Raw genomic sequence first — 24,923 nt, 5'->3', positions numbered from 1 at the left:
AGGGTTAGGGCTATAGGGTTAGGGTTATAGGGTTAATTGGCCCTTCAGGAAGTGTCATGTTAGTGTTATAGGATTAGGGTTATATTTGGGTTATAGGGTTAATTGGCACCCCTGAATTTTCATATTAGGATTATGGGATTGGGGTTATAGGATTAGGGTTAAAGTTATATGGTTAGGGTTATAGGATTAGGGTTAAAGTTATATGGTTAGGGTTATAGGATTAGGGTTAAAGTTATATGGTTAGGGTTATAGGATTAGGGTTATGGGATTGGGGTTATAGGATTAGGGATATAGGTTTAAAGTTATAGGGTTAGGGTTATAGGGTTAAGGTTATAGTGTTAGGGTTATAGGATTATGGTTATTGGATTGGGGATATAGGATTAGGTTTATAGGGTTAAGGTTATAAATTTAGGGTTAATTGGCACTTTTGGAAGTGTCATGTTTGGTTTATAGGATTAGTGCTATATTAGGTTTATAGGTTTAGGGTTATCGGGTTATATGGTTAGGGTTATAGGCTTAATTGGCTTTCCTGGAAGTGTTATATTAGGGTTAGCGTTGAAGGTTTATGTAGGATTAGAGTTATAGGATTAGGGTTATTGTGTTATTTGGCACTTCTGGAAGTGTCATGTTTGCAGATCAGATCTATATGCCGCTAATCAATCCATAATCATGTACAATAAATTGGCTTTCAAGGATGTGTACTGTCATCATGATTAACACAGGCTAACAATTGGGGGAAACTCATGTGACACTCCAAAAAGTGTTTCCAAACCTGTTTTCGTGACAAATGATGTATCGACAGAGTTGGTTAGGTTAGGGTTAGAGTTCAACATTAAAATATGATGTCGATAATTATTTCCATCAGTTATATTTTGATGCCCTAAAACCTTTTACGGAAAAAATCCTTGGATGGAAACATAGTTAATGACTGTTCTCTCCTGCTGAAACAGTTTATTTGTCAATTATTATACATGCATAATGTACATGCATGTGTAATTTAAAAGCACAAGGCAAAAGAATGGTCTATCTAGAAAATCTGGTCTGTCAAATCAATGACATGCAATGATGTGCATAATGAACATGTTATTCACAATGAGCAGCAATGTGTTCTCAATCTACAACCAGCAAATACTGCCTTGCCTTTGGAAATTCAAAACCAATGAAACCACAAAATCAATTTAATTTACAGATGAACTCCCAAAAGCATGACTAATCTCCTTAGTGTAGTTAGCTCTAAATAGTTGGTATTCCATAAAATGCTGATGAACCTGTAAAACCAGATATTATAATGTGTTAGTTGTTAGGAAACATCTTAGACATGAAAGCAAAAGAATCTGTTCTGATCGATTGTCTGCTACACAAAAACAAAAAGCTTCAGTGCACATGTCACAGATGATGGTGTTGATGCCCATCCTTGTGATTGGCTGATGTTCTTTAGACAGGATCCTGATAGGCTGTCATTTCATGCACCTTTCTCCATTGGGCACGTCAACACTAATAACACTGAGAAACATGCAAGAGGAGAGCATATAAGAAGTAGAAAGTTCTTTAAACAATATCAGTTCACTCAGCATAACAAGAGCAGAACACAGGGATCACATCATCCGAATCGCAAACAGAGCTGTTGTCCTGTTCTAGAAGAATCGTGAACACTATGGCAGAGCAGATTAGAACACACACCCACAATGGGGAGATCTCTAACTTTACTTTCCACACTGCACGCAGAGATGCATGGAATCAAGCATTTCACAGATATTTTAATTACATTGAAGAGAGATGTATTCAAGGTGGCATCCAACTGACCATATATGAGGACTCAAGCAGGAACCCGCATATGAATACCCTAACAGTCAACATCTATAATACTGGAACTGTAATGGTGCAGGGAAGTGAAGCAGACAACAGATTTACAACCTTTGAACAAACCTTTCATATCTTAAGAGAAATGGTTTAGAGGGATGCATCAGAAACGTAATGACAAAAGCATCTTCTCTGCATTACGTGCTAATAGTGTAAGATGACATTTACACCCGTAATTAAATCCTAACATACACTGAAAAAAGAGAATCGTTGGACCAACTTAAAAAAGTTCTTTGATTGGTAACACCTCAATTAATTAAGTTTTCTCAAACTAAAATGTAAACTTGAGTTAACACAATTGCTTTAAAAACAACAGTTGACATTAATGCAATGTAAATTTAAGGCTGAAGTTAACTTAGTTTCCATTTTCCTAACTTTCCTAAGTTGAATACTGCTCCTCGACAACCTAAAAGTTTACTATTGATTACTATTGACTTGATCAATGCAATAAGTGCAAATATGCATAATGTGTATGTGTTTAAAACAATGATTATGTACACAGAAAGTCTGATTCCAGTTTGTCAAACATGAACACTTTATAGTTCCATTTGGTCTGTAATGATTGAGAAAATAATTGCGTTTTCACAATATTTCTATATTTCAGCCCTACTATTGTACTATTGAAAGCTATTGTTACGTCATGATCCAGAAATTAAATCTATACATTTCTGGCGTGACAACAGCTTTCTGAAATGTGTCTGGCACTGCCCCCACCAACCCTGAAAATAGAATTGTGTGGTGTACATTATGCTTGAATGACTGTCATATGTTCGTTCAAAATGGTAAATATTGCCGAAAAGCTTTTCACAGTGGTTTGAGGTATATTTGTGTTTACATTGACCACGTCTCTTGGGAGCACACAAGGCCCAACATCTGAAAGAGCCATAAGGCCATAAGGCTTGGATAAGCCAAGTTGAGTACACATATTAAACCTAGCAACAGGGCACAAGCTGAGGAGACAGAGGTCAGTTTATTCAACACCTCCACGCCCTCAATGACAATGCCAATGTCTGCAGGTGGCTCCTGGCCAGAGCATGTGAGCGAAGCGGAGCGGTGTGACGCTCAGCTCAATATTCCGCTCTATGCGCGTGCGCTCCACTCAGTCGCTCGCGTCCCAAGCGAACGCTCCACTGATGAATCGCTCACGCTCACCGGTAAAACAAATCCCGCTCAGATCCCGCTCAGACATAAAATGTCTCTGTAGGCTACTTGCTTTCTGTTTGTACTTTGTAATGAATATCTGGAATACATGTATAAATTACAGTAGCTAGGATTGTAAATAGAATTTATTTCGGGGTGATTCTGAATAAAAGTCTGTTCTTTTTATTCATTTAAATGCATTAAATTAACTTAATTAAAAAACATGTCTAGCCCTTTGGCAAACTTGCCTATTAAATGCAATAACTGAAAAGGTATATTTGATTTTCATTATTTTATTTCCGTGAACATAACTGCAGTTGCAAAACAGGCATATTAAAACGTGCACGCACACACAAACAAGATGAAATGCATGTAGAACTTCACAAAACACATCTGGACTATCATGCTCATAAAAGCACACACAGGTGAAATGCACTTAACAACCTCTTATCAAAGCACACCTGGATGATTTACTGGCATTAGTAAAAGAAACGCGCGTTCTAAAGTTTAAATATAACTGCGGGTAATTGCGGTCTATTTAAAAACGTTTCAATCTTTACATCACTTTAGAATTTACTTTTAGAAACATTAGCTTGGACAAAGTATTAGGTTTCAGGCTCATGCGGTGTGCCTGGGACAGTAATCCAGCGGCGGAAAACACGCGCTCAGAACTGGGGAGTCTGGGGACGCAGGAGAGGAAAAAATTTATTTATCTCCCTTTGATTGGTAGCAGTTTTTTCTGTAAAAACTAATTTGCGTACATTATAATAGCGTACAGTAAATTTTCTATTGCCTACATCTAAATTATAGGCCTACCTAATTATTCGGGTCAGTTTTTTTTTAATTTAAATTTAACAAGTGGTTCAATAACTTCTGTCTAATTTCAACTTAAAAATAGGCTACATCAACTACAATTATGTAGGCTAATTCATATTGTGAGTTGGCTATAGGTTATTTTTAGTTGCACTGATATGATGATTGCATAACGAATTAACAATTCGTTCCAACCTGACGTCAGCATGTTTTAATAATTAATTTCCTCATTTTATTTAAATCGTACAAAATTAACAATATAATATTTTGATCCATGGTTTAGTAAATCGTGACCACGTTGTAATAATTTGTTTCCTTGTTTTAATAAAACGAGAGTAGCCTACGAATTAGTTCAACATGGCCACGATTTACTAAACCAGGGAACGATTTAAGAATTTGTAGAAACGAATTTAATTTGTGGCCACCCTAAATGAGAGAACGAATTCTTAATTCATGGGAAGTTGGGAACGAAATGTTAATTTGTATATTACAATATATTTTTGTCTGCATGTCATGAGGGGCTCAGTACAACAGCCTACCTTACCCATTTGTCTATTAATTTATTTTCGAATGGTATAGGCTATAGCTCACCTTTTGTTGCACTACCATGTTTGCGTAGCACATCCTCGTGCTTTCTGGCAATGTGACGCTTTAGATTCCAATATGAATATTTGCTAACTCTCACAGTCTCTCCACACTCCCTTTCAATTTCTCCTCCCTGCTCCTTTTTAACTGTGATTTTTAGGCTACTGTGCATTTATGCATAAGGCTCGCAACTTCCTTAAAACAATATTTGAACTCCATAACCAACCCACTATTGCTTTAGCTAATTCACCGATTCTCGAACTAGCAAATCACAATAGGGCATTCCGGGTAGAGCGAGCGGCGCTGAGCGGACGGAGCGAGCGGAGCAGAATCTTCAGAAAGGCACTCTCCGCTCAGGAGGAAGTATTACCGCTAAGCTCACGCTCCGCTACGCTCACATGCTCTGCTCCTGGTGCTCTGCCCCCTCTCCCAGAATGGCAAACACTGCCATGGTGTGCTGCTCTAGGTCCCTCTGAGCCTCATCTGCTTCACAGTCCTACAGAACACGACACATTAACACAAAACATCACTGGCATCACTGTTTATGCAGTAACTATGCACCAAGTATGAGACATTACTATAGATACTATAAGGATATTTTTTACATGTGTCCCACATGCAGTTTTATCTGGATACTTACAAGATATTCCTAGATCAGGACATCGGCATCTTCTCCCAAGAAGCTGATGAGAGCTTTCATTACTTTTCCAAATCTCTGAAGACAGATGTTCTTACTCTTATAGCAACTGTAGGAGTTTAGCTGCATCTAAAAAAGCTTGATGCTTTAATACAATAAAACTGAGCTCAAGGGTGAAGCTGTCAAACATACCCTGTGTATGACAAACACTACTATAAGGATACAGAAACTGTGACACCACTTTTAGCTAACAAGGGAACTTGGGGTCTCCTTTGGTGATGATTGCCATCTACCTGGTCCAAAGTGTCCATGATGTCAGCAGTCTTTATGTGTGTTGGCACGGATGACTCTGATCAGCTGCCTGTCCAACTGGGCCATGAACTTCTCTTCAAGAGGAAGAGCCATGAGCCTTTGGAACTCTGCATTGATCTAAAACCAAAAAATGATGGATATTATACCCTCAAAGTAAATGCAACAGGCCATAGCGTGAATACAATCTCAGTTTTAACAAAGTAACCACCGAAGCATACCTCTACAATGGCCAAAATATCAATGCACAAAAGAACAACTGAAGGCGGATCATTAATCATTACATGAAATTGGACTGATGACACTTCAATTCAAGTCAAGTCAATTTTATTTGTACAGCGCCTTTCACATCACACATCGTTTCAAAGCAGCTTTACAGAATATCAGCATTAACAGATGATAAAACTGTAATGTCTATAAAGTCGATTAATCATCATTGTGTAATTTAGATAAAATACGAATTTTAATAGTGTTTATAAATAATTAAATGATAATTGTATTAATAACCCCAGTGAGCAAGATGTAGGCGACTGTGGCAAGGAACACAAAACTCCATAAGATGTGGATTAATGGAGAAAAATAACCTTGGGAGAAACCAGACTCACTGTGGGGGCCAGTTCCCCTCTGACTAACCCCACCCTAACCCTAAACCAGACTCACTGTGGGGGCCAGTTCCCCTCTGACTAACCCCACCCTAACCCTAAACCAGACTCACTGTGGGGGTCAGTTCCCCTCTGACTAACCCCACACTAACCCTAAACCAGACTCACTGTGGGGCCAGTTCCCCTCTGACTAACCCCACCCTAACCCTAAACCAGACTCACTGTGGGGGCCAGTTCCCTCTGACTAACCCCACCCTAACCCTAAACCAGACTCACTGTGGGGGCCAGTTCCCCTGTGACTAACCCCACCCTAACCCTAAACCAGACTCACTGTGGGGGCCAGTTCCCTCTGACTAACCCCACCCTAACCCTAAACCAGACTCACTGTGGGGGCCAGTTCCCCTCTGACTAACCCCACCCTAACCCTAATCCAGACTCACTGTGGGGGCCAGTTCCCCTGTGACTAACCCCACCCTAACCCTAAACCAGACTCACTGTGGGGGCCAGTTCCCCTCTGACTAACCCCACCCTAACCCTAAACCAGACTCACTGTGGGGGCCAGTTCCCCTCTGACTAACCCCACACTAACCCTAAACCAGACTCACTGTGGGGGCCAGTTCCCCTCTGACTAACCCCACCCTAACCCTAAACCAGACTCACTGTGGGGGCCAGTTCCCCTGTGACTGACCCCACACTAACCCTAAACCAGACTCACTGTGGGGGCCAGTTCCCCTCTGACTAACCCCACCCTAACCCTAAACCAGACTCGCTGTGGTGGCCAGTTCCCCTCTGGCTAACATCATGAATATAATGTAAATATTACTTGTGTATAGTTAAAATCATGGTTTAAAATTATTAGACATAGATTGTGTTTGAACTGTAAGATTAATGACCAAAGTCTTTGAAGTCCATCTTGATTAATTGCAGAAGTTCACATAGGTGCAATTGTCCTTGTTAATTGGCTGATGAAGGCTTTTGTTGGCAATAGTTAGTCTAAGCATTTCATTTCAAGATCGTAGTCCATAATTAGACCGAGGTGATGCAGGTTGGAGTTGGCATCATTTCATCCTCTGAAGTCCATCATAATAGATTGAAGTGATGTTTGGCTGGCACCGGCTGCATTTAGTCATCATCATTCAGCGACATGTAGCAGTGGAGTTCAACATGATGCAGTAATGGTGCTGGATCCAGCTGGTTCTGGTGACCTCAGGATAGGAGTCCCGAGGTTGAGACAGGGAAACAAATAAAAAGATGTAAGCGTAGATGCTATATAATTTATTGCAGAGTTAGAGATCATGCTCAATGTTTCTGGTTTCTGGTCCGGCAGACCCAACTAAAGCAGCCTAATTGTGGGTTGGAGGATAAATTAGGTGTATGTCTGGCTAAATAGAGTCTTTAGTCTAGACTTAAACTGAGGGAGTGTGTCTGCATCTCGAACAGTGTTTGGGAGACTATTCCATAGTTTAGGAGCCAAATATGAAAAGGATCTTCCTCCTTTAGTGGATTTTGATATTCTAGGAACTATTAATAGGCCAGAATTTTGCGATCTTAATGAACGTGTTGGAATATAGCGTGGTAGAAGATCACTTAAGTACTGCGGAGCTAGACCATTCAAAGCTTTGTACGTAGTTAACAGAATTTTAAAATCAATACGGAATTTAACAGGTAACAATGTAACGATGATAAAATGGGGCTAATATGATCATATTTCTTGGTTCTCGTCAGCACTCTGGCTGCTGCATTTTGAATCAATTGAAGTTTATTTATTGATCTTGCTGGACATCCTCCCAGTAATGCATTACAATAATCTAGTCTTGAGGTCATGAATGCATGAATTAGTTTTTCGGCATCAGCAACCGAGAGCATATGCCTTAATTTAGCAATATTTCTGAGGTGGAAGAATGCTGTTCTACAAACATTTGTAATTTGATATTCAAAGGACAGATTGGTATCAAATATAACACCTAAGTTCTTCGTTGTTGAAGATGATGTAACAGTACATCCATCTAGAGTCAAATATATTTTAGTGGCTTATTTTTAGAGTTTTTTGGTCCAATAATTAGAACCTCTGTTTTGTCAGAATTGAGTAGAAGGAAATTTCTGGCCATCCAATCTTTTATTTAATTGATACACTGCTAATTTTGAGAATTGTGAAATCTCATCAGGTTTTGAAGAAATATAAAGTTGTGTATCGTCAGCATAGCAGTGGAAACTTATTCCACGATTCCTGATAATATCTCCCAGGGGAAGCATATACATGGAGAAAAGCAGAGGCCCTAAGACTGATCCCTGTGGCACTCCATATTTTACTTTTGCTTGGTTTGACAATTCCTCATTTACATAGACAAAGTGGTAGCGGTCTGCTAAATATGACCTAAACCATGCTAATGCCACTCCACAAATTCCAACATAATTCTCCAGCCTATTCAAGAGAATGTCGTGATCTATCGTGTCGAATGCAGCACTAAGATCTAAAAGCACTAGAAGAGAAATGCAGCCGTGATCAGATGATAAGAGCAAGTCATGTGTAACTCTGATAAGTGCAGTCTCTGTACTGTGATGAGGCCTAAATCCTGACTGAAATTCTTCATATATACTATTTCTCTGTAGAAATGAACATATTTGGGAGGATACTACCTTTTCTAGTATTTTTGACATAAACGGGAGATTTGAAATCGGTCTATAATTAGCAAGTTCTCCAGGATCAAGTTGTGGCTTCTTAATTAGCGGTTTGATAATTGCCATTTTAAAGTTTCTTGGGACATGTCCTAAGCATAACGAGGAGTTAATAATATTAAGAAGAGGTTCTAATATTACAGGAGATACCTCTTTTAAGAGCTTAGTTGGTATTGGATCTAACAAACAAGTTGTGGCTTTTGATGTTTCGATAAGTTTTGTTAGCTCTTCTTGACCTATGATAGCGAAGGATTGAAGTTGCACATGAGGGAAATTATTCGACACTGTTTTCTGAGGTGCTATGACAGATGATTGCATAATTCCAATTATATTTCTGATTATTTCAATTTTATCTGTAAAGAAATTCATGAAGTCATTACTCTTGAGCTGTGACGTAATATCTGGTTCTGTTGAGGCTATATTCCTAACCAATTTAGCCACAGTGCTGAATAAACATCTAGGATTGTTGTGGTTATTTTCTATGAGTTTACTAAAATATGCTGACCTGGCAGCTTTGAGTGCGTGTCTGTAGCTACAGACACTATCCTTCCATGCACCCTGAAATACTTCTAATTTTGTATTTTTCCACATGCGCTCCATTTTCCGAGCTGCTCTCTTGAGAGCATGAGTGTGATCATTGTACCATGTTGCAGGGCTTATTTCTTTAATTTTCTTTAATCGAAGTGGGGCGACAACATCAAGAGTGCTAGAGAAGACTGCATTTATATTTTTTGTTATTTCATCAAGTTCTTCTGGGCTTTGGGGTTTATTGAGTATATGAGATAGATCTGGAAGAGTATTAGTGAAGCTATCTTTAGTGGTTGAAAGAATAGTTCTACCTGAATGATAGCGTGGTGTAGATTGAGTAACATTGGCTGATTGCAGCATACAAGATACGAGGTAATGATCCGAGATGTCATCGCTCTGCTGCAGAATTTCTATATTATCAACATCAACTCCATATGAAAGAATTAAATCTAGCATATGATTATGGCGATGAGTTGGTCCTGTTACATTTTGTCTGACTCCAAGAGAGTTGAGAATATTGATGCTAATCCCAATGTATCATTTTCATTATCTATGTGAATGTTGAAGTCACCAACAATTAAGGCTCTATCTACAGTAACTACAAGATCTGATAAAAAAATTTGCAAATTCACGAAGGATATCTGAATAAGGCCACAGATTCTAGCTAGGTGTCAGCAGCAATCGGTAAAATACACGCAGATGAAACGGGAGAAAAAGCGGAAGAATCTGAAACGCGGTAAAATGACAAAGGATATAACTATGAACGACGCGGTACAATGACAAAGGATAACTATGAACGATGACTATAACGTTGAACGTATGAGAATAAGCAGTGCTAAGCAGGCCACAAACAAACTCTCGTGCAGCGTGCCTGCATGCTGTGCCGTCAGCAACAGGAAGTCCAATGACGTCAGGCAAAAAACGTCCCGTGATTCCTTGTGGAAGTGCTGACCTTTCTTCCCCTATTCTTACCTGGGATGTTCAAATAGAAAATCTAATATCCAATTATACATTCTCCCCCCTATTCCAAGTTTATTTCATTTCCATAAAGTGTCGTATGCTTTTTCAATATCATAGAAAACTGCAAAGAGATGTTCTTTCATTAGAAGTGCTTTCTTTGCATCATTTTCGAATAAGATCAGAGCATCCATTGAAGATCTCTTTTTCCTGAACCACTCTGATCTGGTGATAATGTTAATGTTTTATCAACCTTCTTACTATCATGTTCTCCATTACTACAATGTAGATGTGAGTGCAATTGGTCTATAGCTGTTAGATTCTGTTGCATCTTTCCCAGGTTTAACTATTGGTATCACCATTGCACTTTTCCAATCTTTAGGTAAAGTACTTTTATGCCATACATGATTATATAAATTCAATAATGCTTTAATGGCTATCTCTGGTATACTGTAATAGATCATGTCTCTCCCTGCTGTTGTATTCTTTGAATTGTTAATAGCTATTTTAACTCAAAATAATTCAAATCTTCATCATATTGCTATCTACTCCTTGTTTTTTCATACGGACATTCTTATATATTTTGCTTATTTCTTGTCTTCTTTTTAGAAGAGTAAAGATACAAACAAAAGCAGGTCTTATATACAAACACACACTAACATGTCCGGCACGGGTGCTGGCACTGAGCTAATACTAACAGGAAATCAGGAGGACGTTGTGGAAGGTCTTGTGCTATAGGTTTCCCTCTGCTGGACAGACCGTGGCATGACAGAAACATGATGGGGTAAAGTTGGACAGAATCAAATCTGGGAACATTTTCTGTTTCCACCAGAAGTATTTGAGTAAAATGAAAGCAGCATTTTTGCATGTTTTATGGACTCGTGAGGAGCTGCACAATAACTGATGGGTAAATGTGTCTGTGCATTGTTCTCCTCAGAAATGATCAAACACCTTAAGTGATATAGCTGCTGTTTAATTCAATTTACATACTGAAATATTTGACAAAGTAACATCATTTTTTTTGGGATAAATCAGTAGTTTTCATAGAAAATTTGATTGTCACATTCATTTCTAGTTTTTAACAGTTCTTGAGCTAAAACAGAGACTGGCCACTTGTATTAAAATGAATGGGAGGAATTGTAACGCCCATCTGTCAACAGATATAAGTCCCGCCTTACAGGTATAAGAGCTAATCAGCTTTTAGATACAGACATCGCCTGTCAATCAACTCGAGAATGCATGTGCATTAGCTAAACGACCCAGTGAAATTGTGTTTTTGTGTTTGCATAATCTGAGGTAAAGAAGCACAATTTATGATCCCATTGTTGACAGACTTTCTTTTTTAAATGTTTTGTGGAGATTTCAGTCTCTCCCCATTGAAGTATATGATAACTGCACCTTCATGCAGCTTGTTTACATATCAAAATATCTGCCAAAATATTGGCAGTTCCAAAGATGGCTGCCGAGTGACCTGACTTGAAACGTCCTAATTGCGCTCATAGTCGATTATGCAAATGTGATTACTTCCTGGTTTCAACGTGAGAGGAGAACTTGGATCTCTCAGGCTGCTGATGCAATGCGCTAATTGTTGCACCACAAGAAAAGGTAAACAACCTCGAACTAATGCAAAAATGTCTAATGGGAGATCTTTAGCTGCAAATCAATGCCAATAATCCACACGTTAACGATGCTCGCACGTGCAATAGATTAAAGCCAAGCGAGGAAAAAGGAAGAACTCATGTGTGTTTTAAACCCTTGCATGCATTATTGACACTCTCAATTTCATGATCATGATGAGCTGTTTTCAGTGTATGAGCGGCTCTACACATTCATTTTGAAGTGTGCAGCACATGCAGATTATATATTCATTCAATTCAATCAGACATTTGCAGTATAAACAACACAGAGGGGTTGATGATACCGTTATAACCGTTCTCACGTTCATATACTTTTCAGTTATAAAGGGGACATTTATTTAACCTAGGACTTCAGGAGAACATGGATTGCCAAACAGAATCAATCCTTTGTTTGCTCACCTCTCTCTTCTATACCTCTTTATATCTATGTTCTTCTACTACTCTAAACTATCCATCGCCCTCTAGTGTCTGATAGGTGTATAACATCTATTAAAACAGTGACAGGCTTCAGACTGCAACAGTGTTGACATTACTTTATGGGCCGGTTGCATAAACATTGCCATTAAATTATGACTTTGTCTAACATTTAGTCTGACTAGCTATTGTATAAAACAAGCTCACAGCTGTCTTTAGTAAGAATTAAGTGTAAATACTAATGGTCTTTTTGAACCTTTCCAGTCTGGGTTCTGTCCATCACAGCACTGAGACTGCTCTTGTGGTTAATAACATCCTCCTGTCTGAGGATTCTGGGTCTACAAACATCCTAATCCTCCTTGATCTAAGCTTTATAGCATTATATTCTCATCTCTCGCCTCTCTGAAATTGGCATCATTGGTCCAGCTCTATCCTACCTCACTTCTTACCTTCCTGACAGAGAATATTTCATCACTATGCACAATTACAAATCTACCCCTGCTCCCCTAACACAAGGTGTTCCCAGGGTTCAGTCCTTGGACCATTACGGTTTATTATTGACATGCTCCCACTTGGCGAGTTCATACGTAAACATGGCCTTTAATTTGATAATGCTGATGACATCTAGATTTACCTCCCCACCATCTCTTCCTGACTCTCTTACAGAAATGGATGTTCCAGAAGTTTCTTAAACTCAATAACAACAACACTGAAATATAATTAACTGTCTCACTACTCGAGTTAAAAGAATGGACCTGTGCTTTGATACTGATGGGGTTCATGTTAAGCCGTCCCCTTCTGTCTGTAACCTTGGTGTTTTATTTGACTCCTCCCTCTCTTTAGATTCTCATATTTCCTCAGTTGTTAAAAACTCTTTCTTCCACTTACAAAATATTGCATGACTCTCATCTTCACTCTGGCTGATGCTGAAACCTTGGTACATGCTCTGATCAGCTCACAGCTTCATTATTGTAAAGCCTTGTTTATTGGCTTACCCCCCCAAAAAACCCACATTGCTAGACTATAGTTTGTCCAAAATGCATGTGCAGTCCTCACCTTCACGAGACGCTCTGCCACATCACCCTTCTTCTGCACGATCTCCACTGCCTACCTGTTGCATCCCGTATTTATTTTAAGATCCTCCTCCTAACATTTAAGGCTTTAAATGGACTTGCTCTGATTTATCTGTCTAATGTACTTCACCTTTATTTGCCTCTGTGTCTTATGGCACTTTTCTGCTGCACATTACAGTACGACTCGACTCGCTTTACTTCTCTGAGCTTGCATTTCCGCTGCAGTTTAGTACCACCTCAACGTGGGTGGGATTATAGGCTGATCATCATAGTTGCGCCGCCTCTACTGCCGTGACATCATCTTAACCGCGACACAAACATTACTGACCATAAACAACAACACGACCGCTAGCTGTTAGCTGCTAGCTCATTGTGCTGCATAAAGCAGTTGTTGCATGGTGATTTTACACAAGAGTAACAGTTAAATTGGTTGTTTTAGAAGCTTCCAGTAGCTGCTCAACTAAATAAAGTGAAGCTTTCAAGCAGAATATAGGGTTAGCGTAACATCCATAGCGTCTATTTGGTCAAACCACTTCCACTTTCTTCTGTTTGAACCTCTCCGGCGGTAGCTTCACAGTGAATGAGCTCTCTGTCATCTACTACAAGCACAGTGTGCGATGCTCAGAGTTTTCTTAGCGCATGAGCGGCTTCACACATTCACTTTATGCAGCACCAGCCTGATCTCACAGACAAATCCAAGTGTGTGCCGATTTTTCTTTATCCGAAATCGCTATACATTGACTGAATTTGAAAACACTGCCTCCAGAGGCTAAAGCGGTATGTGTTTCAGAGCATATAACATGCTCGTGATTGTTTAAACAAACGTGTTTACTTCCTCGTTTTAATGGGCTGTGGTGTCCCATGCATCTGACGCAACCTGATTCCAGTCGAGCCACGAGGGAAAGCAACGGTTGTTGAGCCGTTCCAAATATGTCCGATGGGAGATAGGGCATGTCAGTGGGTCGGCATACTGTTGGCGGTCCTAGCTTACCGAAACTTTCATAATTGTTTTTTTATTTTATCCAAAGTGACTTACAGAGCACTTATTACAGGGACAATCCCCCCGGAACAACCTGGAGTTAAGTGCCTTACTCAAGGACACAATGGTGGTGACTGTGGGGATCAAACCAGCAACCTTCTGATTACCAGTTGTGTGCTTTAGCCCACTACACCACCACCACTCCATAACAGCATGCCGACTTACAGGTACAGGTACTTTTGACAACATAATAAGAAACAGCCAGACCAACTTCTCTACAAATGTCCTTTTACTCTTGGTGTGAGAATCCTATAATAAAGAAATAAGATATTACAAGAAAATACAGATATCATTGGATCAGAGGAGACAAACAGCCCTGCCCACACTGACGGGAAGAATATGGATCTTTACAGGTTCTGACATGTGAGAAAGCTGTTGCGTGTGCACTTTTAGGTAGTAAATATTTGTTCATCTCTGGTCAATGTTCATTTTGTCTTCAGCTCTTCAAACAGCAGCTGTGAAGATCTGCTCAAACACGAATCCAGTTTCAATCAGAACAATCCAGACTTCATCTACATCAGTGAGCCATTCAGAAGCTTCCCAACACCCTGAACCAGTGACCTGTTTAGAGTGGAGTACTAGTGTACTGCTGGCAGGCAGTAGGTTATAAAAACAATAGTATGCTACAGTTGTAACGTGACCTCACGCATGAGTCATTCAGCAAGCGAGTTATCTCAGAAATAATTACCATTATTTAGTATTTTTGATCCAAAGTCCAGTCTGATCAAATAATAACCCCTCCCCATCCATAAGTCAAAATACAAGGTTAAGAGGGGCTTTAAAAAGCACATACTCAACAGACCTTTAGTATTATATAAGTACTGTATATACATGTGAAACACACATGTGAGTTCTTTTATAATGATTCAGTAACCACAAAAGTTAAATACATCAGTGCTTCCTGCACCACTTTCCAGCTGTGCCGCTAATAAATCCACAATAAAATAAATTATTAAGTAAAGAAACTGTGTTTTTTCTCTAAAATATCATTTATTATTGATTTGTTTTTGAAGTAAATATATATGCTGCTCTGCTGCAAAAACAGAAATCTTTGGTACTTCTTTTGGCATGTACCATTCAGGGGTTGCATTGACGAGCTGACTATAACTTATTATAACGTATATAACTGTCAGCCTAAAGTCGACTAATCACATTCCACATGATTTACACGTCTGTCGGAAAAACAGCGGGGGGCGGATTTCGAAAATGTAGGATGGTAAGGGAAGATTCACTCATATTAATGAGTAAAGGCCGAAACTTACTTCACGTACGCAAATGGTTAGGGCATTGGCATGCGCCACTTTGCCAGTGTATGCCAAATGCGTGGTCCCATAGTACATACATTATATGCAGTCTTTTATTTTAATTTTTTTATGATTTTCTCCCCAATTTGTAACGCCCAATTCCCAATGCGCTCTAAGTCCTTGTGGTTGTGTAGTGATTAGTCTCAATCCGGGTGGTGGAGGACGAATCTCTGTTGCCTCCGCGTCTGAGACCGTCAATCTGCGCATCTTATCATGTGACTTGAGCGTGTTACCGTGGAGACGTATCGCATGTGGAGGCTTCACGCTATTCTCTGTGGCATCCACGCACAACTCACCACACGCCCCACCGATGGCGAGAACCACATTATAGCGACCACGAGGAGGTTACCCCATGTGACTCTACCCTCCCTAGCAACCGGCCCTATCTGGTTGCTAAGGAGACCTGACTGGAGTCACTCAGCATACCCTGGATTCAAACTCACGTCTCCAGGTGTGATAGTCAGCGTCAATACTCGCTGAGATACACAGACCCCTATTGTTGAGCATTTCTAATAAAAAGGTACTTTCTACTTACATAGACTGATGGTTGATGTTTACACATCCAATCAGTTCACATATAAATACAGACGTCACGACTAGTCGACTGGGAAAAATCAGTCATGCAACCCCTACTTCCATTGTAATACCATGTTCTTCTGGACATAGTACGATGGTAATACCATGGTCTTTGCAGTACTTTAGTAAATACCATGGTATTTATTAAGGTATTACCATTGATAACTTCATAGTTATTTAAGAACAACATCATATGGTTCATAGACAACAGTACGGTCATTTTTACCAAAAATAAATAAATAAATAAAATATTTAAGATAGTTGTCCTATGGCTAAATCTCAACAAAGATCAGTCTCAGTACCAAAACAACTTTTTATCTTTCACCTGTCAATCACAAAGGTGTGTCATCTTGAATGTGTGAGTGGAACACGCCTGAGGAGTACACACACACACATACACTCACACACACACTCACACACTCACACACACTCACACACACACACACACACACACACACACACACACACACACACACACACACACACACGTTGTGTTTCCATGTTTTATGGGGACTTTCCATAGACATAATGGTTTTTATACTGTACAAACTTTATATTCTATCCCCTAAACCTAACCCTACCCCTAAACCTAACCCTCACAGAAAACTTTCTGCATTTTTACATTTTCAAAAAACATAATTTAGTATGATTTATAAGCTGTTTTCCTCATGGGGACCGACAAAATGTCCCCACAAGGTCAAACATTTCGGGTTTTACTATCCTTATGGGGACATTTGGTCCCCACAAAGTGATAAATACACGCTCACACACTCACACACACACACACACACACACACACACACACACACACACACACACACACACACACACACACACACACACACACACACACACACACACACACACACACACACACACACACACACACACACACACGCTTTACTATTTACTGGGTATATGATGAGTTTTTCTGGGAATCTCCGGCATGTTGGTGCAGCTCTAAACATTCCGATTCCAGGCGTTTATAAACTCACTGTGGAACTTTAAACTGCCGTAATTTATGTAAAAAAAACTAAATGATCCAAATACATATATCAGTTCTCGCACTTTGGTGTATTTTCTTTTATATCAGCGTATTTTACTTCATTCGAGGCATCGAAGTCGCCTCAGAGTTCCCGCTCATTCCCGGCGCACGCGCAGAGAGTACCTGAGGTCGCGCGCTCGGGTAACGCGCACAGATGCACGGGCGCGCGCAGCAGCAGTAGCGGAGCAGCGCGATCAACACGATTAACGGGAATAACCATGAGCGTGGGAAAACTGGTAAGATTGTTATTAAAACGTAAGATTATTTGAGGAATAATGCGGCGCGTGACGCAGTGAAGTCAGCAGCTATAATGCCAAATAAGTGTTGCGTTTGTAATGGACTAGTTTAGGAATAAATGTCGGGTTTGTTCAGTGTGGGTCGGTTTGCAGGTCAGATTTCGCAAGCTGGTGTGTAAATACAAACTATTGAACTGTCAGTGTATTTGTCCATGTTTAACACGTTACAGAGAACTCATGGCCGGGACGATCTTAAGTGTGTTTAATTAGAATTAAATTAAGAGTCCTGTCTGTTTTTGTCACGTGCATCATGAATGCGTCTATGTCATTAAAGACTGTATGTTTATTAGATCATTTATTCTCATTCATACAGCTCATGAAAGGATATAATGTGTAGAAGTGAGATATGAGTGCAGATGATTTGTCAGATGTACATTATGTTTGTTTGTGAGAGTGTTTAAAGTGTGATGAGGAAACCGTGTTCAATCTGGCTGCTGTCCCATACCGTCCCGTCCTGTCACGACACCCTTTACACCCCACTCACATTCACCATAATGACTCCATCACGCATGCGCAGAGAACACTGCAGAAGTGTCAGAAATCATATGCGGTTCAACACGATATTTCACACTCCGGGTTTAATTGACAGTATTTAAAAATGTATTTCGACTCGTTCCTCTTCTTTAAATGTGTGTTCCAGTGAGACACTTCCAATGGAAGTCAATGGGGTTTAATCTGTCAACATTAAAATACTGTTTATAAAGTATAAACACAAGACATAAACAATATGAACATGATTTTACTGTCATTAAATCACTTACTAACCGTGTGTGTGTGTGTGTTTGTGTATATATGTGTGTGTGTGTGTGTGTGTATATGTGTTTGTGTATATGTGTGTGTGTGTGTGTGTGTTCAGGTGGTGTGTGTGTTAGTGCTGAGTGTGTGTGAGGGGTATGTGTTTCAGGCTGGTCAGTCTTCAGGAGAAGTGGATGATACTCCGCCGCCGGTCAGAGGTTAGACCATATTTACACATCTATACTGTTCATTTAAATGAATAACTGTACAAGGACTGACAATTAAATGCTCACAATAACTAGAATATTTGGTTTCACGCAGTAATTCAGAACACAGAAGATCGAAACAAGCCTGCTGCTGTTTTACTCCAGAAATGATATTTCCATATAGAAAATGAAGATGTTTGACATTGTGATATTATTTTAATGACAGTTACACATTCTCATTAATGCAATGATGTTATGATATATTCTCATTACTGCTGCATTAAATAAAAATGGCACTATTTAAAGTTTGATTGGAACACACCGGCTGATGATAGATGGGACATTTATTTTACACGAACATGTTTCTCACATATGTGAATATAATGTTCAGGAACAGCTGCTGTTTGTGTGTGTGCTGTCAGATTTTTCGGGGTCGTGTAAAGGTCGCTGTTTCGAGCTGAAAGAGGCGGAGCCTCCAAACTGCAGGTGTGATAATCTGTGTAAGACGTACCTGAGCTGCTGCTCCGACTTTGATGAACAATGTCTGAAAACAGGTGAGGCCAACACAACCCACACCTGCACACACACCGTTTCTAAAACATATCTTTAATTATAGTGCGTCGCTGTGTGCAGCGAGAGGGTTCGAGTGCTCGGAGGATCGGTGTGGAGACGTCAGGAATGAAGATTACGCCTGTCAGTGTTCAGACGACTGTCTGCAGAGAGGAGACTGCTGCACCAACTACAGATCACTGTGCAAGGGTCAGACACACAACCCTAAAACAACCTACACACAACGCTCACTCAATACTCAGATTAGCTGACAACCGTTTGGCATGTCATGGACCTGTATGTGTGTGTTGTAGGAGACAGTTCTTGGGTGGACGGCGACTGTGAGGAGATTCAGAGCCCAGAATGCCCTGCAGGGTGAGTCATGTGATCTTCAGGTGTTTGCCAATCATCACGCAGGTCTATACTGGACGCACTGATCATGAGCGAGCGCTTGAACGTCATCTATAGTCTGAAACTACATTCTTGATAATAAACGCTCACGCTAATATTGCTCAGACTCATCAGAGAGAGGCGATCGGTCAGGAGCGGGTTGTGTTTATTGACTAACCCATGAGAGGAGAGCTCAGAACATCTTAAGCAACACAGAAAAACATCTAAACATTCAACCGTGAGCTGGAGATGTCTTAAAACAGAAGATGTAGGTTACAGGAGGTACATTACTAAAACCGCCATATAAAATTCACCTTTGGGTTTTGGCGCCCCCCGCTGGACATTTCACTTGGAAACTGCAGCCAAACGTGTAATGAAGCTCATAAATTCAGTTATGCAAAAATATTGCAATGCTCGCGTAACTTACATGGGACCAGGCTGAAGACACCCCGTCATCATGAAGTCTGGTCCACATAGCAGTTTATTCTGGAACCAGTCCACTTAGAGACCATCTGACCAACACTTAAAGCAACCGCTCATTGTAGCTGTTTGGGAACTTCCTGATGGCCAAATAAATCAAACTGTATCTTGCCATTTCTGTCTCCATGTGCATTCTGTTCCACAATCCCACAACGGGACGTCCATCGACTCACTCCTGTTTGCTCTCAGAGTTTGTCTTGTTTACTTGTGTGTGTGTCCCTTTAAATTAATAGTTCAGCCATAAATAAAAACCTTTTTATGGACCACAAATGGAAATGTTAGGCAAAATGTCAGTCTCAGTCACCATTCACTTACATTGAATGGATAAAAGAAGCAATGAAAGTGAATGGTGACTGAGATTAACACACTGCCTAACATTTAACATGCATTTTGTAAAATTTGATTAATTAAATTGATAAATGTTAGCCATTTAGCTCTTATTTTGTTCTTTATATTGTCTTTTATATTGTTGTGAATAGAACTGTAAATGGAAATATTTAAAGAGAATAAACTAGAGAGGTATAAAGTGTATGTATAATAAACTTCAGCCTATTCCTTTTTATGTTATAATAATCAATAAATTAATGAAGATTAAATAATAGCCTACAGTATACTGTATTAAAGTCATGGTTTCCGCAAAAAAACAAAAACAATCAAAAAAACGTACTTTACTACAGTATTACAATAGAAACATTATTTCCGCAGTCTACAATAGTTCTTTAGTAAAACATGGTATTTGTATAGTAAAACTATGATAACCACAACATAATGTTTTTTATTAGCATAGATTTCCATTTTCTGTATTATTACTAGGGTTTTACTATGAATATCAAGGTTAAAAGATGGTTACTATAGTAAAACCATGGTAAACTTATTGTGAGGAAACGTAAAAGTCAGTTATTATTTTCTCCTCCCAGTGGGCCTAGCGGGGCTCCGTATAAGGGCGAGTAAATGAATGACAATTAAAACATTATGCTTGAACGGTCACTTTAACTATAGTAGAATCTGCAGCCTTATTTTTGGCAAGTGTGTGCCGATTTTTCTTTAGCCGAAATCGGTATGAGTTGACTGAATTTAAAAACACTGCCCCCGAAGGCTAAAGCGGTAAGTGTTTCAGAGCATATAACGAAGTGTGACATCCGGCATACTGTTGCCGATCTTAGGGTACTGGAACTTTCAGAAACAGCATGCCAACTTCCCGTGTGATCATGTTGGTCAATGAGTCGGCATACTGTTGCCGATCTTAGGGTACCGGAACATTCAGAAACAGCATGCCGACTTCCTGTGTAATCATGTTGGTCAGTGAGTCGGCATACTGTTGCCGATCTTAGGGTACCGGAACATTCAGAAACAGCATGCCGACTTCCCGTGTAATCATGTTGGTCAATGAGTCGGCATACTGTTGCCGATCTTAGGGTACCGGAACATTCAGAAACAGCATGCCGACTTCCCATGTGATCATGTTGGTCAGTGAGTCGGCATACTGTTGCCGATCTTAGGGTACCGGAACATTCAGAAACAGCATGCCGACTTCCCGTGTGATCATGTTGGTCAATGAGTCGGCATACTGTTGCCGATCTTAGGGTACCGGAACTTTCAGAAACAGCATGCCGACTTCCCGTGTGATCATGTTGGTCAATGAGTCGGCATAGTGTTGCCGATCTTAGGGTACCAGAACATTCAGAAACAGCATGCCGACTTCCCGTGTGATCATGTTGGTCAGTGACTCTTCATACTGTTGCCGATCTTAGGGTACCGGAACATTCAGAAACAGCATGCCGACTTCCCGTGTGATCATGTTGGTTAGTGAGTCGGCATACTGTTGCCGATCTTAGGGTACCGGAACATTCAGAAACAGCATGCCGACTTCCCATGTGATCATGTTGGTCAGTGAGTCGGCATACTGTTTCCGATCTTAGGGTACCGGAACATTCAGAAACAGCATGCCGACTTCCCGTGTGATCATGTTGGTCAATGAGTCGGCATACTGTTGCCGATCTTAGGGTACCGGAACTTTCAGAAACAGCATGCTGACTTCCGTGTGATCATGTTGGTCATTGAGTTGGCATACTGTTGCCGATCTTAGGGTACCGGAACTTTCAGAAACAGCATGCCGACTTCCCGTGTGATCATGTTGGTCAATGAGTCGGCATACTGTTGCCGTTCTTAGGGTACCCGAACTTTCAGAAACAGCATGCCGACTTCCCGTGTGATCATGTTGGTCAGTGAGTTGGCATACTGTTGCTGATCTTAGGGTACCGGAACATTCAGAAACAGCATGCCGACTTCCCGTGTGATGATGTTGGTCAGTGAGTCGGCATACTGTTGCCGATCTTAGGGTACCCGAACATTCAGAAACAGCATGCCGACTTCCCGTGTGATCATGTTGGTCAATGAGTCGGCATACTGTTGCCGATCTTAGGGTACCGGAACATTCAGAAACAGCATGCCGACTTCCCGTGTGATCATGTTGGTCAGTGAGTCGGCATACTGTTACCGATCTTAGGGTACCGGAACATTCAGAAACAGCATGCCGACTTCCCGTGTGATCATGTTGGTCAGTGAGTCGGCATACTGTTACCGATCTTAGGGTACCCGAACATTCAGAAACAGCATGCCAGTTCCAGTACCCTAAGATCAGCAATGGTATGCCGACTCACTAACCAACTTGATCACAGGGGAAGTCGGCATACTGTTCCTGATCTTATTGTGCTGGGACTTTTGGAAACAGCATGCCGACTTCCCGTGTGATCATGTTGGAATCTGAGCAGTTAGAAGGAAGGAAGATGCCAAATGTTTTGTCACTCCCTCAGCAGCTGTATTAGAATCTATATTGCAGCAGTGAAAACTAGTTTTTAATTAATGCTAGGGTAATATAACACAAAGTATCATTTGTGTGAAAAAGGTCCATTGTGCAAAATGCTATCCCAATAAATGTGACTTGACTTGTTGTTGCAGATTTGTCCGTCCTCCTCTGATCATCTTGTCTCTGGACGGCTTCCGCGCCTCTTACATGAAGAAAGGAAAGACTGTCTTCCCCAACATCCACAAACTGAGTACATCATCTAATCGTCTAATCACTTTATGTTTGGGCTGCTGGTCCTCAGTGTATGGGATGCATATTGGTGTCTCTACCAGACCTCTTAGCTAGCTTAACCTGCAAGCCTGGCTTATTCAACTAACATCTTTAATAAGACCATACTGTTGTCCAACATCTTAGATAGCTTTGCTGTTCCACCACCGTGGAAATTCATGCTGCTCTAAATGGGTCTTTTCAGCAGGGACAGTCCCTTTAACTCTGGCTCTGTCCCAAATGTGTCCTCAGCTGCCACGGTCCTCCTCTGAGTCCACACTTTTGTGATGTAAAGTCACATGGACTGTTGGGTAGTTGACCACTGTGAAGTCTGTACCATTGCAGGTTCCTCTCATGAGCTCGTGAGTGTTCAATTCTGCTCCTGGAGATCCAGCGTCCTGCAGAGTTTAGTTTAGTAACCCTACAGCAACACACCTGTCTGTACAGGCAAACTCAAAGACTGTGATGTTTCAGGTGTGTTTGAACTGATGCTGCATTACAAGTTAAGTCAGAGGTGGGAATTCTCGAGTTGCAAGATGAAATTTCATACTTCCTATTTGGAAAAATGCAATGAAACACCACTTCCAACTATGGAAATCCTCAACTCTGATTTTGCCAAGATGCAAGTGCATGATGCCACGCAAACATGTCTCAGGGAGATAATAGGACAGTGACAAACCTTATAAACATGCACTGTTATTAAATAATATGCACCAATGAATCAAAGTTCCTGCATTGCATGATAATAAAGTGTTTGCAGGGATAGGTTCGTTAAATACGGCACATTATACTCTCTTTATGCTTCTCCACTGAAGTCAAAGACCTTTATTAGTCAGATGTTTGATGTTGTGATCCGGTCCAGTGGATATTTTCAAGTAGAAGGTTGGAGAATTGTCTGGAACACAGTATAAGGAAGATGATCTCCACGGGCATGACTGAACACCCTCTGAAGACCATGAGACCATGTCAAGTGCTCCATTTAGGACAAAGCCACTGTTTCATTCTGTTTGTAGTACAGTAGCTTCTTGTTTATATATGATGCATTTGATCCTGTCTGTTTCTTTCATAGTTGTAACTGATTCTGTTTCATAGGATCATGTGGAACTCACGCCCCTCACATGAGACCCATGTACCCATCAAAAACCTTCCCAAACCTCTACACGCTAGCCACGGTATGGCACACTGCACGACACACCATCACTAGAGCAGACCTCCGTGTGTGTGATTGTGTGTTCATCATGTGTGTGTGTTCTTCAGGGTTTGTATCCAGAGTCTCACGGGATAGTGTGCAACTCCATGTACGACCCCATTTTCAAAGCCCATTTCAAACTGAGAGGACGAGAGAAACTCAATCACCGTTGGTGGGGCGGGCAGCCTGTGAGTCCTGACTCCTCCCACACATACACCTCAGCCAATCAAAGATGAGGCTGCAGTATAAATGACATAAGAAACATTTAATCTGCATTGTTAACTCAAGGAGTAATGCAGCCATAATTCCGCTTTTGGATGGAAGGAAGGAAGGAAGGAAGGAAGGAAGGAAGGAAGGATGATTAAGAAATTGAAAAAACAGGGTTCCGGTTCAGGTTTCCAGGCCTAAAAAATGCTGAAATATAATAAAATCTTAAAAGTAATGGAAAATTCTATGATAAAAATACAGTTTTCTTGCTATACTTAGCTGTAAAAAAATGATCAGCTAGATATTACTCTTGTGTAGAGTAAAGTGTGCTCAAATGCCATAGTGAGCAGATTATTGAATTGAGTCATTCTTTATATAGAATCAAAACTGGTTCACAAATGTGAACTACATTGACAAATTTTGTAGACATAATTTGATGTTGGCTTGTCTGAAAGATTAAACCAGTTTTAATATAGGTTAATATAGATATTTCAGTAGATCAAAAAACAAGCTTGGTCGAACCAATTTAAGCAATCAGATAGAAAGATTAAGCATTGTTAGCATGTTTAGCAAGTAGCTAGGTATTGCTAACATGTTTTAACA

At 40.3% G+C, this 24,923-nt stretch overlaps 1 protein-coding gene across 1 annotated transcript in view; it reads left to right on the top strand.

The window, feature by feature from the left end:
- Positions 1 to 17,334: 17,334 nt before the first annotated feature.
- LOC127650409 (ectonucleotide pyrophosphatase/phosphodiesterase family member 2) overlaps positions 17,335 to 24,923 on the top strand; it is a 29,472-nt gene continuing 21,883 nt past the window's right edge. The window contains exons 1-8 of the mRNA XM_052135838.1: positions 17,335 to 17,431; positions 18,348 to 18,444; positions 18,855 to 18,986; positions 19,066 to 19,191; positions 19,296 to 19,356; positions 22,810 to 22,907; positions 24,017 to 24,096; positions 24,182 to 24,301. Coding sequence (XP_051991798.1) covers positions 17,414 to 17,431; positions 18,348 to 18,444; positions 18,855 to 18,986; positions 19,066 to 19,191; positions 19,296 to 19,356; positions 22,810 to 22,907; positions 24,017 to 24,096; positions 24,182 to 24,301 — 732 coding nt within the window. The 5' untranslated portion in view covers positions 17,335 to 17,413. The remainder of the gene's footprint in view (positions 17,432 to 18,347; positions 18,445 to 18,854; positions 18,987 to 19,065; positions 19,192 to 19,295; positions 19,357 to 22,809; positions 22,908 to 24,016; positions 24,097 to 24,181; positions 24,302 to 24,923) is intronic.

The sequence above is a fragment of the Xyrauchen texanus genome, chromosome 10 (genome assembly GCF_025860055.1).
Source record: "Xyrauchen texanus isolate HMW12.3.18 chromosome 10, RBS_HiC_50CHRs, whole genome shotgun sequence".
Lineage (NCBI taxonomy): Eukaryota > Metazoa > Chordata > Actinopteri > Cypriniformes > Catostomidae > Xyrauchen > Xyrauchen texanus.
This window is presented reverse-complemented; position numbering and strand designations above follow the sequence as displayed.